Below are 18,274 nucleotides of genomic sequence, written 5' to 3'. Positions count from 1 at the left end.
AGCCGATTTTAAAAGTTAGACTTTTAAAATCGGTTAAACAACCGATTTTAAAAGTTAACTTTTAAGATTGGTTGTTTAATAACCGATCTTAAAAGGCTGGCTGGGAAAAAAAATTAAACTGGAACGGACCGTTCCAGTTTAATCAAAAGACCTAAATTTAATTTTAAGTACGGGGCGTTCTCCTTGGAGAACGGGCCGTTCCAGGTTCAAAATTTAGCCAAAATGAGCCTGAAATAGAGAAAAAAAAAAGCGTGAGAAAACGAAAAGAGACAAAATAAGAACATGAGAAGACGAAAATTAAAACGAAAACGACAACAAAATTTACCTTATTGGAGACTTTAAAAAATGAGAGCGTCACAGATTAAAAATAAGAATGAAGGGAAAGATTAAAGAGAATGAGAATAGAGGGGAATATAAAAGATTTCTGACGATACTTTTAAAATCGGTTATTGAAGAATCGATTTTGTATATTACATACAAAATCGGTTCTAAAATAACTGATTTTAAAAATAGATCTTTTAAAATCGGTTCTTAAATAACCGATTTTAAAAGTAGCACTTTTAAAATCGGTTATAGAATAATTGATCTTAAAAGTACTTTTAAGATCGGTTATTTTATAACTGATCTTAAAAGTGACACTTTTAAGATCGGTTCTTTTATAATCGATCTTAAAAGTACTTTTAAGATTGGTTCTTTTGTAACCGATCTTAAAAGTGTCACTTTTAAGATCGTTTCTTTTTTAACCGATCTTAAAAGTACTTTTAAGATCGGTTAAATTTTAACCGATCTTAAAAGTGTTCATTTTATTTACAAATTTGCCACCGCGTCACTTTTAAGATCGGTTACCTTATAAACGATCTTAAAAGTTCGATTTTAAATCCAATTTTTGCACTAGTGTGTGTTTAGGCATTTTTTAATGTTTAACGTGTCCGACATACAAATTAGAATTTGTATGGATAAGCTTCTCCTATTAGTTTATACAAATTAGAAAAAGAAAAGATAAATGACATAAACTTCTCTATTAGTTTATGTCTAAATTAATTTATAGAAATTCTTTCTTATTAGTTTCTTCAAAATCTTGATTTTAATTTTATATAAATTACTTTTAGCTTATAGAAAAATTTATTTATTTCCCCTATTCTAAGTGTTGTTAGAAAAATTTATTCAAACATACCCTTAATGCATATATTAATGAACTATGCTAGTTGTAACGTAATTAGTAGACTGGAACAGGGCGTTCCTAGATTGGACCGGGCCGTTCCAAAATACTAAAACAAGGGTGATTTAGTAGCCTAGAACAGGTCGTTCCCAAACAGGAACGAGTCGTTTCCAAACAGGAACGGGTCGTTCCCAAACTGGAACAGGCCGTTCTAAACTATTAAATAGGCCTATGAATCTTGGACTAGAGCGGGCCGTTCCAAAGTGGTCATTGTGAGTTAAATTTAACTCCAGAACGGGCCGTTCCGGTTTGGGAACGGGCTGTTCTAGACGTGCCAGAACGGGCCGTTCCGATTTCAGAACGGACTGTTCTGCATGTGAATTTGACACATGATGAAGGAGCCCAGAATGGGCTGTTCCGAATTTGGAACGGGCCGTTCTGGTTAGTTCAAATTTCTATAAATAGAGGTTGTGCAGTTGAGGAGAATGAGAGGTTTTTAGAAAGAAGTTTTAGAGAGAAGGACTCTGGACTAGGAAGCTTGCTTTGGGTGGAGTGAAGTCCTGGGTTGAGCTTCGGAAAGGAAATTCTACTTCTTCTCAGTTTTTGGTTATTCTGAGCCAATCTTCGAGTAAGGGAAGCTAGATTGTATGTTGTTTGGTTGTATGTAAGTTTAGGAACTCATGTGGAGTTGTATAATTATATTGAGATGTATGATGAGTAGAAAGTGAAATGAAGAGATGCAAGTTGAGTATAGTGAAGTTGTTTACAAGTTGTGTGTTGATCTATGATATTGTTGAAGCATGTTGAAATTAAGTTGATAAAGTTGCTATATGTTATGTGTGGACATGTTTATGTTGTGAAACATGATGAGATGATATAGTTGAAAGTTGTGAAGTGCATGATGATAATATTGTGAGTTGTGAGAAGCATGATGTGAAGTGTGTAGATGTGTGTGATTTATATAGATGTTATTAGTAGACTATGTTGTTAAGTTGTTAGAGAAGAGTTGTATGTTATACCATGTGTTGAAAATATATTATTTTATGATGATTGTGTTGTTTAAAGTTGAAATGAGACGTTGTGTTGTTAAAATGTGTTGTTAAAAAATGTTGATGAGTTGTTGTGCTGATAAACTATATTGTTCAAGTTGAATGTTGATTGAGATGATGAGTTGAAAAGTTGTATGTTGTTTAAGTTGTTAAGTTGATTAAGCTGTGATGATGAGTTGTTGATCACTAGGACTAGGGGAGATGTTTTCGAAGTTGTTCATCCCATTGTGTAGATTGAGATAGTTGTGGTGCTTGAGAGCCCAATTTGTTGAAAAACCCTCCTTGGGAAGTTGTCCCTTGGAGTAGACGTTGTGTTGTTCTCCTCTAGGACTTAGTTGATCCCGTGTGTAGGAAAGGTCGAGGCACACGTGTACAAAGCGACCACGGTATAGGGGCTAGGCCGAGCTATACCGATTACAAGCGGCCAAATGTTTATTGTTGTAAAGTTGTTATGGTGTCTATTGTTGTAAAGTTGAAAAGTTGGGGACATATGATGAAGATATATGTCCTATGTTGAGATACATAATACTAAGGAGATAAGTTGAAAGTTGTTTTAAAGTTGAATCCCTTAGTACTGTGTGGGCGACATGGAAGTAGTCGATCCATGTCATGGTTGAATGACCAATTTGAGTAAGGTATCTAGTTAGAGATGTAGTCTTTGACTAGGTACTGGAGGGTGCGTGATACTTGGAGGACAGTGGGTGAGCTAACTCCATATGTGGATTGGTGATGCTAGCTAAGGTCGTGGTAGGCTCATACCCAAACCCTTCTGTCCTGACAGTAGTACTGAACCTCCAAGTCTAAGTGGCATACCTGAGCAATTGCCTATTGTTGTTTATACCTAGTTCTCTTCAGAGTTCCTAACGCTGTTCTATACCTGACCTGGTTGAGATAGGTCAAACGCTAGATTCAGTAGGGTTTATGCCACCTAGACTGTTCAACCTCAGTTGTTGGAGATCTCCGAGTTGAAATGCATGGCGACGCATAAGTTGTTGATGAGTTGATTTGTTGTTGATAAGAGTTGTATCTATGTTATTATATTGTTAAGTTGTGATTGTGTTGTATGTTGATTCTGTTGAGGATGATGATAGTGTTGTTATGTTGTAAGTTGTGTTGAGGTGTTGATACAACGTTGATATGTGAAATCAAGTTGAATTGATGTTAAGATGTATAATATATTTGTTGTTTATTTATTGTGTAGGATGTGAAGATGATTATATAGTTGTGTTTCATATTTGATATTTATGAGTTGTTTATTGTCTCTAGCTTACCCTTGCATGTTTTCATGTGGTTTGGACTGCGATGATCATACGTTGTATGGGAGCAGGGCAGGGATAGGCTGGGAGATAGCTGTTAGAGGCTACAGGAGGTGCCTGGAGATGGATTTTTTTTTTGTAGGCTACCTTATAGTAGCATTCTTTGTTGTATATAATTGTTTGTTGTTGGTTGCTTGATTAGCAACTTGTGCTGTAAATATTTTATTATACTATTTTAGTATATATATTCCAGTAGTGTATAATGTTGTTTCGTAGTGTGACGGCACGTCAGATCGTTACACTAGCTTGTGTTTGTTTATTTTTGTTTCAACCCTCATTTTATTAATTTATTCAAACATACCCTTAATCCCCGATTAAGTTTCTTGTTCATTAATTTTTTTTAACTTTTCTAAAACAAGTTGTGAATGGCCTTAGTTTTATTTAAAGGATTTATTTTATTCGCATTTCTTGGTGTACCACAGATGATACTCCTAATCCAAAAATGATACACTGGCTCTACTGAGGAATCAAAGGACACATTTCATGATTGTTGCCAAGCATGATCTAACATCATAATTATCCAATTCAAATTGTTCACCAACTCGAATCAAAATTGCAACTAAAAGAGGCAGGTTGAATAACTCGGTTTAAATAATTTATGCCATTTAACTTCAAACACCCCTAATATGAAATAATAAGCAATATCACTTTACCCCTTACTCCTCGCCCATCAATTACGATCCCCACCAAATGGATCAAAAAAAGGTTTTGGGAGAGGAAATTGGCCAACCAAACACCATCATTTATGCTATGCCCATTACTTTTGTAATTGAAATCTACACAAATTAATCCATTTATTTAGCTGTTGCACAAAGGTCAAACCCACAACATGAAAACAATTTGAAAGAAAAAAAAGAAAAAAAAAACTTCACAAACTTGTTCACCCTCCACGAGTCATGGGATAATGTTATGATTTCATTTTTATTTTTAATTTTTTTTTGGTAACTTACTCTCCCAATTTTGTATGTGGTGTACAGCAAATTGTAAACAGATTGAGGAAGTAATCGTCACACTACACTCGTATTGAAAATATAAAAATAGTTATGAGACAGCGAAAGTTTGCATGTCGTATTCAATGTACTGGTTGTGTTGTGGTTTCGTGATTTTAGGAAAGCCTGGACCACGCTCTTGCTAAAGAAGAAAAGGTATTGGTCATTTTGACGGATCCGGATTCTCTGACTTTGGGGAAATAAAGTTATGGTAACTTAATACATCTCAACCGTTAAATGTATAAAAATAAATCAGATTGTGACACGTGTACAATATATATTTTAACTTAAATGTACACGTGTCACAATCTGATCATTTATTACAAATCTAACGGTTGAAATGTATTAATTTACCCTAACTTTCCTTCCACAAAGTCAGGGGATCCATTTCCCATTTTGACACCATGTTCGTATCAACCAACACAACATAAATAACAATGACAAGATAAGGATTGTAACATTAGAATATATTATATTATATTATATTTTCATCTAGCTGTCAAATTGATATGTGTTTGTTCATTTATTAATAATATTTTTCTAACCATTTATCAAAGAATACACAAGCCATTTAATTAGCGTTTGCTTTTCAAGGTAAGTAAAGTTTAGAATATAATGTTCGATTAGAGTAATAGTGGCAAAACTATGAATAAAACAACATATTTTGACTTTCATCTTTAATACATTTACCCTCTCTCTCTCTCTTCTGTTTATTGAAGAGAATAGGCTGTTTTTGAATTTTCTTTTTTCATGAAAGTTATCGGTTATGCTGGTATATAATTAAAATTCAATTCCATGGAACATTTTTTTTTCCACTCATTAATTTCTACTCACACAATTCGAACTCACAATGAATTGCTAATTGTGAGGTAATCAACACTTCCCCACATGAAGTAATTGCCCATAGAAATGCATGGAAGCTCAATTTTGGACTGTTTGTTTTTATCTTCAAAACTAATTTGAGCACTTTTCAATACAAAAACACGTTCTAATATCATTTTTCTTTCAATTTTATCAAAATAAATTTTACCTAACTCTAGAAAAATGAGTTAAAATATATCACATTACATTTTTACTTGTACGTAAGACTATTAATAAGATGTTGATTTGAGTGATATTAAACTCAATTTTTTTAAATTTTAAATAAAAGAAAATATTTGAGAGGAGAAATTATATTAAAAATTATTAATTAATTTTTTTGGCATAGATTAATTCTCAACAAATTAAGTTGGTGAGTAACTCTGAAAACATGGTGATAAAAAAAAAAAAACTTAGAACTATAATGCATGTTCTTCATGATCCTACAATAAAACATTAGCTCGTAGTACGAGTTAAGTTCAAGGAATTCCAAGTATATATCTTACAATAAGTATAGTAAGTAGCTATTTTACCAAACACAAAGCATGTAGAGAGTGAATGTATTTTTTTATGTTTCTTTTTTCCTTTTACAGCGGAGGCAAGACTTGATGAGAACCAGGGATATACATGCAATCCTAGGATATACTTTAATGTTATTACTATTTGTTTTATGAGAATTTCTACGGTACCCTCTATAAAAGAAGGATACCGGTACTATTGATGATGTGCCACTTACGTGTAAATTTAAGTTATTTATAATTTTTTAATTATTTAAAATTTACATCCACGTCAGATAAATGATTAATATGAAGTTTACATTTTTTTTTTTTTAAATCTTTCTGGTTTCCTGTTTCTTCCCTTTCTGCGGGCCGGCGAACGAGATAGCGAAAGCGAAGACCACGATTGCCGGCGAGTTGTGGAGAACACAACAGGTGGAGTTGCATACCCCTATCATCTTATTGTTTTATTCGTTGCAGTGGACGAAGTCGTATTTGTTACTAGCCATATTTTTGAATGCTTTGCTTCGGCTTTTCTTATTATGCCCTAATTTAATTTTACGAGAAAGCTGCCGGGGTAGGAAATTTGTCTCAGTTTAAAGTGAAAGAACGAGCCCTATGACTGTTCTTGCAAAAGCCCTCTCTCTCCAAGTAAACCCGTGCGATTCGGCGATTTCAGTCTCCTCATCTTCAGGCCTTGCACAGGCCTTTCCCTTGCGCAATCTGCAGGCATTAGTGGAGGGGAGTGGGTGGCAGCAGTGGAGAAGTCAACAGGGCGGGAGAGGAGGAAGAAGAGGGAGGGGCGGAGGAGAGGAGGGAGGGGCAGAGGAGACGGAGGGAAGAAGAGAGATCACGGTAAAATAAGGGTTACTGTATAATTAAGCATTTAAATGATGTGTACATACACATCAGATACAGTACCTAAACCCCTCATTTATTAGGGGTACAGTAGCAACCCCCTTGTTTTATTTACAGCTTGCAATGTTTTGACTTGAGTCATGTCTTTTAATTTTATTTATTTGGAGTCAAAATACCCTTTTATGCATTTATTATACACCTCTTTACCAAATATAAGATAGGCATAAAAAAATCATAGAAGTAAAAGGTACATCTTAATCTTATGATGTCGAAAAGGGAAAATAAATTTTAAGAGAAAGAAAGTATACTTTTCAAGAAATTACAATAATACAGTCAAACCAAAAAGAAAAAGAACAAATTGAATATGTATACTTTCTGCCTTGATTTACACTTTTGTAAAATATAAAAGGTTTAGACATATTTTATGTGATTGTAAATATCACAACCTTTTGTTTTTAATCTTTAATTTTTTTTATGAGGTTGTTTGGATAGTTATGCTCTTTAAGAATTTAAGTCTTTTTTAAATGATTTTTGAGCTAGTTTGAATATGTTTTTCTATAAATACTTCTACAAAAGAAAAATAAGAAGAAAATTTGAAATAATTTTTTTTCACAAATTAAAATTAGCTAATGCGTGAGTTAAAAATAAAACTTTGAAAAAATTAATAAAAAATGACTTCTATAAATTAGTTTGTAAAAATATTTAATCATTTTTCTTTCTATTTTTGCCTCCTATAAGTGTTTTTGAAAAAAATTGCCTAAACATTTTTTTTATCAACAATTAATAAATTAATAATATTGTAACATGTACGTAGATATATGTTATGCGACCACTTTGGGAAGTCATGTGACATATGGTATATCTATATGCATATCATGTAATTAGTAAATACTTATAATAATTTTTTTTTAATTTCATAAGGATATATAAATTAACAAATAATAATATAAGGATTAAAACTAATTTTTTCTTATTTGTAAAGCTGGCAAATATATAAGTTAATAATTGAATTAGAATGTATCGATTATGCAAAACTTTTTTACATTGTGATCTAATCACAAATTATCAAATGAAAGAAATTTATTAATTCTTATAATATTACTATAAATATTAAACTTAAAATGATTTCAAATAGAATAACATTATAAAATCTCTACACTCTCATTACATATAAAAAAATATTCTCTAAAATTAATTATAAATAATGTAGTATTTGATATATTAACAACTGAAGTGAGCAGTATTTTTTTTTTTTTTTTTTACAAATGTTGACATACTTGATGCGAGACTTTGAACAAGTAGTTTCGAAAGAATTTCAGTACTAACTCTTTGATAAATTGTTTTGTGGCTAAATCATGATAATTATTTATTAAAATAATTTAAATAATTCCAGTCAGAAATATGCTCAGTCAACTATAAATAATTTTAGATATAGCTTTTAAAGTAACTATTAAAATAAACATTATATATTATAATTTTTTTATTAAATTAAAATATAAAAATTATTTACGCTACATTCTAATTAAAATACTTTTACATATTTTTCTTCACTAATTATTTAAGATTTTCAAATAAAATAAAATGATCTTATATATGAAAATAACAAATACAGTAATTTAATATTTCTTAATCGAATACGGAGAGTTATATCTTTCTTAACTCCTTTTTATATAATAATAAATAAATTCTCAATATTCCTCAGCATATTATTTTCCATAAATAATTATTTTCTATAATACACAAGATGTACAATTTCCATTGTACACTTCAAAAATCTCAATACAAAAAAAAAAAATGTGTAGAATTTCCCTCAGTTTTTGATGATAAAAAATCAATGGTAGATCTAGAAAGTAGAAAGCAACAGCCCCATGAAATTAAATAAGCAAATACAACTTCGACACTACATGCTATTAAAAGAACCAAAAGGTTCCTCAAAAGGCCAAAAAAACAGAACATTGTGACAGCCAGAGTGTTCCAGAGAGAGTTTGTTGAACTGTGGAGAAGGGTAACTGTAAGCAAGCAAAAGAGTTATTGATGGAAGGGATGAAGAGGGTGCTATCACCACCCATGCTGCTTCTCTTTGTAGCATTCACCATTCTTGTGCTGTTGCCAGAAGAAGCTTCTGCTACAAAGTGGACTGTTGGAAACAACAAGTTTTGGAACCCCAATGTTAACTACACTGAATGGACCAAAGGCAAACATTTCTACCTTGATGACTGGCTCTGTAAGTTCTTCTTCTCTCTCTCTATGCATGAATCTTTGTTTTCAATTTTCATGGTTCTTGTTGTTGTGCCCTCTCTGTGAACCGGATCTGAACTGGTTCAGGAATAGGGTGAGTTGATTAAAGTTGGTAGCTTTTTGTTGCTTAATTTACTATCTTTTGAACCAAGAGGGTCTAAATCAGATGGTTTCAGATCTTTTGGTTTTGTGTGTCTTTAATTAATCTTTGAGTCTTTTATTGAACCCATGTTGGCTGAATAAGAAAAGGAAATGACATTGGATGCTGTTGTATTGTGTGTTTCTGTCTAACATGTAAAATAGGTGTAAAAATGGGATTTTTAGGGGAATGCCGTTGGGGTTTCTCTTCCCTCTCTCTGTCCCATTTCGTTTTTTTTCTTAATTTGCATTTTCTGTCAAGAGGGGAGTGTAAATAAGAAATAGGGTTTGGATAATTGGATCCTTTTTTTTATGCTTTTGTTGTCTTGTGCTACTTTCTCAGATCCCAGTGGTGGTAAGTACTGGATACTCACCACCAATGTTGTAGATAAGGTCAGGAAAATAACACTATCATTGGTTAAACAAAAATCTGGAATATCAACCAAGCATTTGAAATGTTAAACAAATGTAGAGAGTTGCAGATCTTGTTTAACTTTTAAACAATTTTAGCTATCTTAAGATGCCCTGTATGCTGCTATTTTCTGTGAATTAAAGATAGCTGCTCAAGTTTATGCGCCCCCGAATTAACCTAATAGTACATTACATAAACACCCCTCTAGGTTTTGTGAAATTGCAGACACACTGCTTACTTTTTTTTAATATTTTTTTTGATCTTACACTAACCCCTTTAATTGTTTGAGAAGCATAATACCGGTACTCCTTGGACATTACACTAACCCAATTTAATTGCTTGGTAAACATTACACTGACACTCCTTAATAAGGGAGGATGCTGTAAATGCTAGAAAGATGAGAGTTGTCAGTTATGTGCAATTTCACAAAATCTCAGAGGGTGTCAGTGTAATTTACTCTTAAACTAAAGTTAATGAATATTCCCATCAAATTCTCAGCAAAATTGAGGTAAACTAGAATAAATGGAATGATTTCTACCCTCAATTGGTGGCTTAATTTGTTAATGAAATCCAACACGCCGTTATAGATGTTCATTATTTTTTTTACCATAACTTTTGTTAATAGAAGCACAGAAATAGTTGTTTGTAGTTGGAAATTGGAATGAACATACCTGTGTGGTTGTGTGCTAATTTTGAGCTCCGAACCAAGAGTGTGCTTTGGGGATAGATGGATTTCATGGTGCCTAGTTACTTTTATCATGCTAACTTGGTTAGTTTGGCAGTTTTTGTGTATGACAGGAACCAGATGAGTGTGCTGGAAGTGAACAAGACAGATTATGAAAGTTGCAACTCTGATCATCCACTTGTGAACTGGACTAGGGGAGCTGGAAGAGATGTGGTTCCACTGAATGTGACCAAAACTTACTATCTCATCAGTGGCAAAGGTTTCTGCTTTAGTGGCATGAAGGTAGCAGTTCATGTTGAAAAGCTACCACCTCCACCAAAGGCTTCCCCTATAAAGTCAGGGGCACCAACCCTTTACTCTAGAGGCCACATTTTTCTCATGCCTCTTGTTTTTGCCGTTGGAGCAGCATGGGATGCATTCATTCATTTCTGGTAATGATACATACTACTACACACCACCATTGAACAACACTAATGGATAAGTGTTCATGTTGTGTTACAATCTTTTTTCTTCAAAGGTAATTGAAATTGTTGGTTGCATTGTGATATTAGTTGTTGGCCTCAAATTGATCAAAGGGTGATGTTTCTCGAGTTAGGTAGTGGTTGTGTTTGATTTTCAAAATGTGGTGTATTTCTGCATGTTATTGATCAGAAATATGTCACAAACTTGTTTAAATTAATTTGATTTATTGGAGAATTCAAATGCGGGAATTGCGGGAATGTGATGTTGTGCTTTTGGACTGGTAGGACCTTGTCCATGTGCGTGTAGCATCACTGCAGTTTACTTTCCATTAATTTTCGTGTTTCTCTTTGGATCTCTAAAACATCATTTGAACGTACAGTTATGAGCATTCATATGTAAACTTCATAAAAGGTAGAGTTTAATTTGTTATCGTGTGAAATATTCATTCACTTCACTGAAGATTATTTTTTGTTAGAAAATCTAGTTAGTCACATTTTGTAAGGTTTCTTCTTTCAATTGTGCTATTTTTTCAAAATATTTGAATTTTGAAATTTTACTTAAAAGAATTGAATCTAATACTATTCAAACTGTTGACTCGTTGGTACTTACGTACATTTGATCACAAAGGTTTATGTGAGAAATAAGAAAATGTTGAGAGAAAATAATATTTGGAGAACTCAACCACTTTTAGGAAATAGTTTATTGTTGTTGGCTACGAGATAATGCAAATAAAATAAATATAGGAATTTATAAAATAATTAAATATCTTAATTATTGTTGTTAAGTATGTGTTGAAGTAAATTAATTCTTATAAATTATTTATTAAAAGTTTAGAATATAATTTATATGTTTAAAAATATTTATTTATATAAATTTTAAGTATTATTTATAAATTTTAATTAATATAATAAATATTTAACCTGTACTAAAATATCAATATTGTTTAATGTTAAATTGTTAATATCACATATTGTATCATAATCTAGATTCATTAACGATTTTTAATTGAATTGACTACTGCTTATTGTTGGACAACTGCATAAAACGAACTCATTCCAAAATGGTCTTAACATCTCAAGAACTAAAAGCCCTACCGCATTACACTTTAAAAGCACCACTTAACACGTGTTTGATCTGGTTGATGCATCTAATATTTAAGATGATTGGATATAAGATAAAAATGTTTTTAGAATTTTTTTATTAAAAATAAAGAATATTTGTCAATAAAAAAATTCTTAAAAATACTTTTTTTTTGTTCGTCCCTTGAGTATCCACCGTCAATAGGAGTGACTAATATTCTCGCTACGTTAGAGGTACCTCAAAAGATGGGATAGCTGGCCCTAAGATTTAACGCGACTGCATACACAAGGCAGGATTCAAATCCCTGACCTTGCTTAAGCGTGGATCAACCCCTACCGCTGAACTATCTTTAAATAGACTCAAAGTCACTTAATCTTAAATATTTGGTGACATTTTCTAATACTCTTAATAATACTTCTTTTATTATTGGTTAAAAGTTATAAATATCTATGGGTCTTACCGCTAAAGAGACTTATTAAATAAAATGTAAGACATAAATATTGTGATTTTTACTCCTTTTGTTCTTTTTTTAATTGTCAGATTTTTAGTAAAATTTTATTTTTATTTAATTTTTATTTTAAAAGTTTAAGATGACATTAATTATTTTTTTTATCAGTTATACCAATTCATGTCACTTAACTATTAATTAATTTATCATTGACAACTAATTGGCATTTATTAAGGAGTCAAAATAAAAGAGGATTAATAAAAACCTCAAAATTGTCTTATAAAAACAAAAAAAAAATATTACATTTTTTGGTTTGTAATAAATTTTAATTAATAATAATAATAATAAGAGTATTAGAAAAAGTGTCGTTAACATTTTTTACAAGAGTATTAAAGGTTCAAAGTATGTATATTATTGAAAAAAATGATATTTATCATGATAATATAATGATTACTATATTGTTAGCTTTAAGTATGTTCCTAGTTAAACTAATTCGTGTGCCAATTTTTAGATAAAACATTCTGTTAAATATGATTTAATCCATCTGAGTTTGGACGAGTAGTCATTTTTTTTTCTTTCCTTTTGTTGGCTGATGTAATAGGTGTGTTATATATTAGAGTGTAGTTCTATATTATATATATATATATATATATATATATATATATATATATTATGAAACATAAAAAAAATATAATGATCACTTATGTAAAAAATGATTTCTATAATTTTATGTCATAATTATTTCCTCTCTTTCTTTAAAATCATCATAAAGGTGTCATAGACTATCACTTATAATAAGAAGAAAAAATGCTTAAAGCTATTCATAATTTGTTGCTGGAAGAAATGAATGTTAGCTTGAAAATCATTTAACTGAGATTGAGTGTCTTATATATGAATACAAATTTTAAAAAAAATTTCAGAGATTTTTTTTTTTGAAAAAAAAACTCGATTTTTAGTAATAAATTATCAAAAATTCTTCTAAATTTATATCTAAACAGAATTGTAGTTATATTAAAGTTTTGCAAATTGAACATGAATCCCTTTCTTGAAAATTTAAGATATACATTAAGCAAAAACATATTAAGATTTACGGGCTGGCCCACTGGACTTTTTGGACTTTTCGGCCCTGAAAATTTTTGGTCTCTCAACCTTTCAACCTTGTGAACAAAACTATTAGTCTCTTATACCATTTCTAATATTCTACAAACATGATTAGATGCATACTATAAATGTTTTTATAATTTTTCTACTGAAAATAAAAAATATTTTAGAAATAAAAATTCAAAAATGTTTCTAAATTTGTATCTAAATAGATTCTATGTGACATGTCCACACTTATCCAAAATGATTATATATTAATTACTATTAACAATTTTGGACAACAATTTTAGGATCGTTCTTTAATGGGACTATTTTTCAGATTTATTCTTTTAAAAGAAAATCTTTTAAAGATATAAAATAAAAGTAATATATACTTTTTCAAAGAAATTCTTATGATCGTATTCCTTACATTTTCGTTTTCTAATAAATTATAAATACAAATACGTTTATTTTATTAATCTAAGTTTAAGTTAAAATTTTATTTTTATTTAAATATTTAAGACAATACTTAACTTTTCCACTAATATGAAGACATCGTTACTTTTTGGTTAGCAAGACAATAAATAGCACAAAATATTTTTTCATTTATTTAATCCATAATTCAATTTTCTTTGAATAGTATCTTCCATCAGATTGTGATAGTTTTTTTTTTCTTTAACTCAATTAATCCTTGTGGTTTGAACATGTCTTAAATTTTCTTTTCTTGTCTTAATAGAGTTAGAGCCATGTCAATTCATTATTTCTTCTACCTATCATTTGAAATTATACAATTTAGAGTTTTATTATATTAGAACCTTAGTTTATTCTTTTAATGGCATATAGATGGTTGCTCTCATTATTTTATACCCTTAATGACACAAATATTTATAAGAGTTTTTATTATATATCTAATAATATGACACAAATATTTGTGTCATAGTTAGCTAATTCCTGCTAAGATAATATAATATGTTTATAGGGAAACCTAGATTATTAACATGTTTGACAAGAATGTACCTATTGTCATATCTGAGGCCATCTGACTTGGTTAAGTCATATTAGTCGTGGTTAACAGCATAATCAAAGCAGAATGACTGACCTTGCCTCCAAATAAGAAGGTGCACTCCTCTTTGTTATATCTCATAACATACTTGCTGAGACTGAAGATAGGGTATTCTATATATAAATAGGCAAAAATACTAGCCACTTAATTAATTTTCTTCTTTATATTTATATTTATTATCGATTTATCCTAAAAGGTGGCAATACTATGTAGTGCTTTTTTAAACTAAATTATAGTTAGAATTAATATAAAAATATTTAAGCTAAATAATTTAGAATATTTTTAATTATTTAAAATTTGGTATAACATAGCTTACATAAATGAGATGCATTTAAGAATATTAATCTAATAAATGACAGTTATAAATAACAAAATAATTAGATAACATAAATCAAGAACACCTTATTAATTATTTAGAGTTAAAAGTATCATAAATTAAATAAGTAAATGAGGTTAGGAACACCTCACTAAATAAATATAACATAAAGTAAAATTTAAAATTTTATATATTATTATGTTTATTTATTTATATTATATTTTATATATATTTATTTAGTGAGGTGTCCCTAACCTCACTTATTTGCTTAATCGATGATAATTTTCTCATAATAATTAATGAGGTGTTCCTAGTTTGTGTTGTTTAATTATTTTATGATATTTATCAATGTCAATTATTTGATTAATATTCTTTAATACATTCCATTTACATAATTTAGTTCAAGTATTTGTTTGATATTAATATTAATTATAATATAGTTTTATTAAGAATATCTTAAACTTATGTTATTGATATATCTTCATTCATTTATAAAGATAAATGTTATTCTATGGTCATAAGAATGAAAGTTTAAATTAATTTGTAGTTGGAGATTTGCCTTGGGGATTTAAATGAGTAAAGATTTAATGTGAAATAACCTTTAGTTATTTATTATTGCTCATTTATCCTAAGTAGTCATTACAAGTATAATTCAAATTTTTATATAAAAAAATTAATATTTACTAGTATTAAATATTTCTATGCAAATTGTGTAATTATTGATATTTATTGGATTATTATTCTCACTCCTTATGTTTCTTGTGTAATATATGTAATAAATTTATAAAAATAAATAAATAAATATAGATGGATTCCCTAGCGATTTCGACCCCTTTCCCTTCAGTGATATCCACAGTATTTTCTGGCACTACGTGGAGTGTAAATGCTTTAGCCAACTCGGTTACCTTCAATGGAGTGACAGTGTCTTCATTCACATTCTCTCCAAACCAAGAAATTCCAACTGTGATCAATGACCCTATAGTTGTTATTTTTTATTTACCTCCCGTAAACCATGTTAATCCTATTGTAAATCTGCACCAGCCAAATCTGTAAATATTGTAATATATATGTAAAAAAATAAGTATCTACGCACATAGTGATAAATATTTTTAGTTTAATATGTAAGTAAGTTGTAAACTAATCATATGTAAAAGAGTTTGAAAAATCTTTCTTTGTTATCACATATAATATTATTAATAATATACTTATATTTTTAATCTATAAATATATATGTATATATATAGACGTATAATATTGAGATTAATATGTAATATGACTAGGCGTTACATAGACAAACATAAAATAAATATAATCATAAAGATTTAAAAGAGATAAAAGTCTCCTTCCCTTTCCTTAAAAGAAATAAAATTGCTTTTATCTTTCTCTCTTTTTTTTCTCACTTTCTCTTCCTTCGTTTAATGCTACTCTCCTGAGCATAATTATCTACTGTGAAATTACTTACACCACAAAATATATAGAGTTAATCACCTATACACTGCCCGTGTAAATTTTTTTACACTGGCAACCAATTATATCTTTTAATTGTGCTATGTCATTATTAAAAGTAAATGTATTTATAGTTGTAACTGCCTAGTCGTGGGAATATTAATCCTAATTTAATACATATGTAATAATTAAGTACATTATATCATTAATATTATTATATATAAAACAAAAGAAATTTTTTTATTATAAACTTGCTTACATTTAGAACTTTATATTTGCATCATATATTAAACAAATTTTTTTTTACAATAACGTACATACTTATAATCTACTTATTTCTTACACTAATTATATAGTGTTTACATGTCGGGTTGATATAAGTTCACTATTGGATTAACGTGATTTGTTGGAGGTAGATAAAAAGTGACTACTATTTGGTCATCTATGATAACGGGATTTTGCTGGATTGGTGAAAATACAAAAGTCGATATTCCTATTCCCTGAAATGTAATGGCATTTGCTGATACGTCCATACCCCAACTGGTACCCGGAAAAATTGCAATAATAACGGAAGTGAAAGGGCCTGGTACGATTGGTAGATCCATCTATTTTTCATATTTAATTAAATATTTTAAACAAGAAAAATAAAGAGTGAGAACAATTTTCAAAAAAATATTTATAATCACACAACATGCGTAGCAATAGCTAACACTAGAAAATATACATATAAAAATTTGAATTACACTTGCAGTGACTAGTCAGGATAAATGAGCATTATAATATCAACCAACAAAAGGATTTTTAATCTTAACTCCTTACTCATTTAAATCCCCAAGGTCAAACCTCCAGCTACAAATAATTCAAATTTTATCTTCGATGGCCATAGAATAATATTTATCTTTAAATACGTGAAAAAATAATAACAAAACGAGTCAAAGATATTTTAACAAAATTATATTATAGTTAATCATAAAAACAATTACGCTAAATAAATTTAAGTATTTATCATTATTTAAGCTTTAAATAAATAACATTTATGTAAATGAAATATATTAAAGAGCACCAATCAAGTAAATGACAATGATAATCATTATGAAATAGTTAAACAATATAAAATATGAACATCTTAATAATTATTATGGATAAAAATAATCATAGATTAAGCAAATAAATGAGATTAGGGACACCTCACTAGATAAATACACATAGAAAATAACATAAATAAATAAACATAGTAGTAGATAAAATTTTAAAGAGATAAAGTTATTATCCCCCTTACCTTAAGGTCGTTTATTTTTTTAAGGCAATGCACCAGGGACACGTAGTCTCATTCATTTATAAATTAGGGACACTATAAATTCATTTCTAAGGCAATGCACCAGGGACACGTAATCTCATTCATTTATTGCTAATACACGTAATATACATAATTGCCCACGTAACTGCCTTTTCCGTATAAATTATTATTATTGCATATATATATATATATAGATAGCGCTGCAAATTATTATTCCGTATAAATTATTATTGCATATATATATATATAGATAGCGCTGCAAATTATTATTATTGCATATATATATAGATATTTATATATATTTTGAATAAAAAACTTATTTAATTACTAAAATAGATATAATAAAGACCCAACATGAGTTGAACCTATGACCTATACTTTATAGTCTCTATGCATAACTACTCAAACCATTCAACCATTCCATTTTATATGTCTATTACCTTATAATAAGTTGTTTTGTTATCTAATTATAATAAGATATTATAAATATTTATAATATAATTGGATATCATATATATATATATATATATAATATATATATATTTAGTTTACTAAATATAAATAAAAATAACCTACTAGTATTTATCTATTCATTTTAAATATATTAACTAAATTTAAGAGTCTTAAAAAAATTAATAATAATAATAATAAAATTGTGAATAAATATTATAGAATTCTATTTTATTTTACTGAAAATTTTGTAATAAAAATTAAATATATTGTAATTATATAAAATATTTTACTTATTCTCTATTAGATATATATATATATATATAGATATAATAACTATAAATTTAGATTACTATCTTAAGAAGAGTAAAAATTTGAGAATATTACAATTTTTCCCTATTTACATAAATTTCGTCCTTGAAATTTTTTTATT

General features: G+C 29.1%; 1 protein-coding gene and 1 long non-coding RNA gene across 2 annotated transcripts; one reads left to right on the top strand and one right to left on the bottom strand.

Annotated features, from left to right (window-relative positions):
- The first annotated feature begins 8,644 nt into the window (after positions 1-8,644).
- On the top strand, positions 8,645-11,115 carry LOC109788133 (early nodulin-like protein 17). The gene is made up of 2 exons (XM_020346796.2): positions 8,645-8,950; positions 10,297-11,115. Exons 1-2 carry the CDS (start codon positions 8,761-8,763, stop codon positions 10,632-10,634), a joined length of 528 nt encoding a protein of 175 aa, XP_020202385.1. The 5' UTR covers positions 8,645-8,760; the 3' UTR covers positions 10,635-11,115.
- LOC145954127 (uncharacterized) lies at positions 8,790-10,320 on the bottom strand. Its single transcript, XR_014431293.1, has 2 exons — positions 10,186-10,320; positions 8,790-9,037 (listed from the first exon to the last, which is right to left on the bottom strand). It is a non-coding gene; the product is annotated as an uncharacterized LOC145954127 (long non-coding RNA).
- Positions 11,116-18,274: the final 7,159 nt, after the last annotated feature.

Source organism: Cajanus cajan, chromosome 2, assembly GCF_000230855.2.
Source record: "Cajanus cajan strain Asha chromosome 2, NIPB_CcT2T_4, whole genome shotgun sequence".
In the NCBI taxonomy this organism is placed as follows: Eukaryota; Viridiplantae; Streptophyta; class Magnoliopsida; order Fabales; family Fabaceae; genus Cajanus; species Cajanus cajan.
Note: the sequence above shows the minus strand (reverse complement) of the source record. Positions and strands in the feature narration are given on the sequence as shown.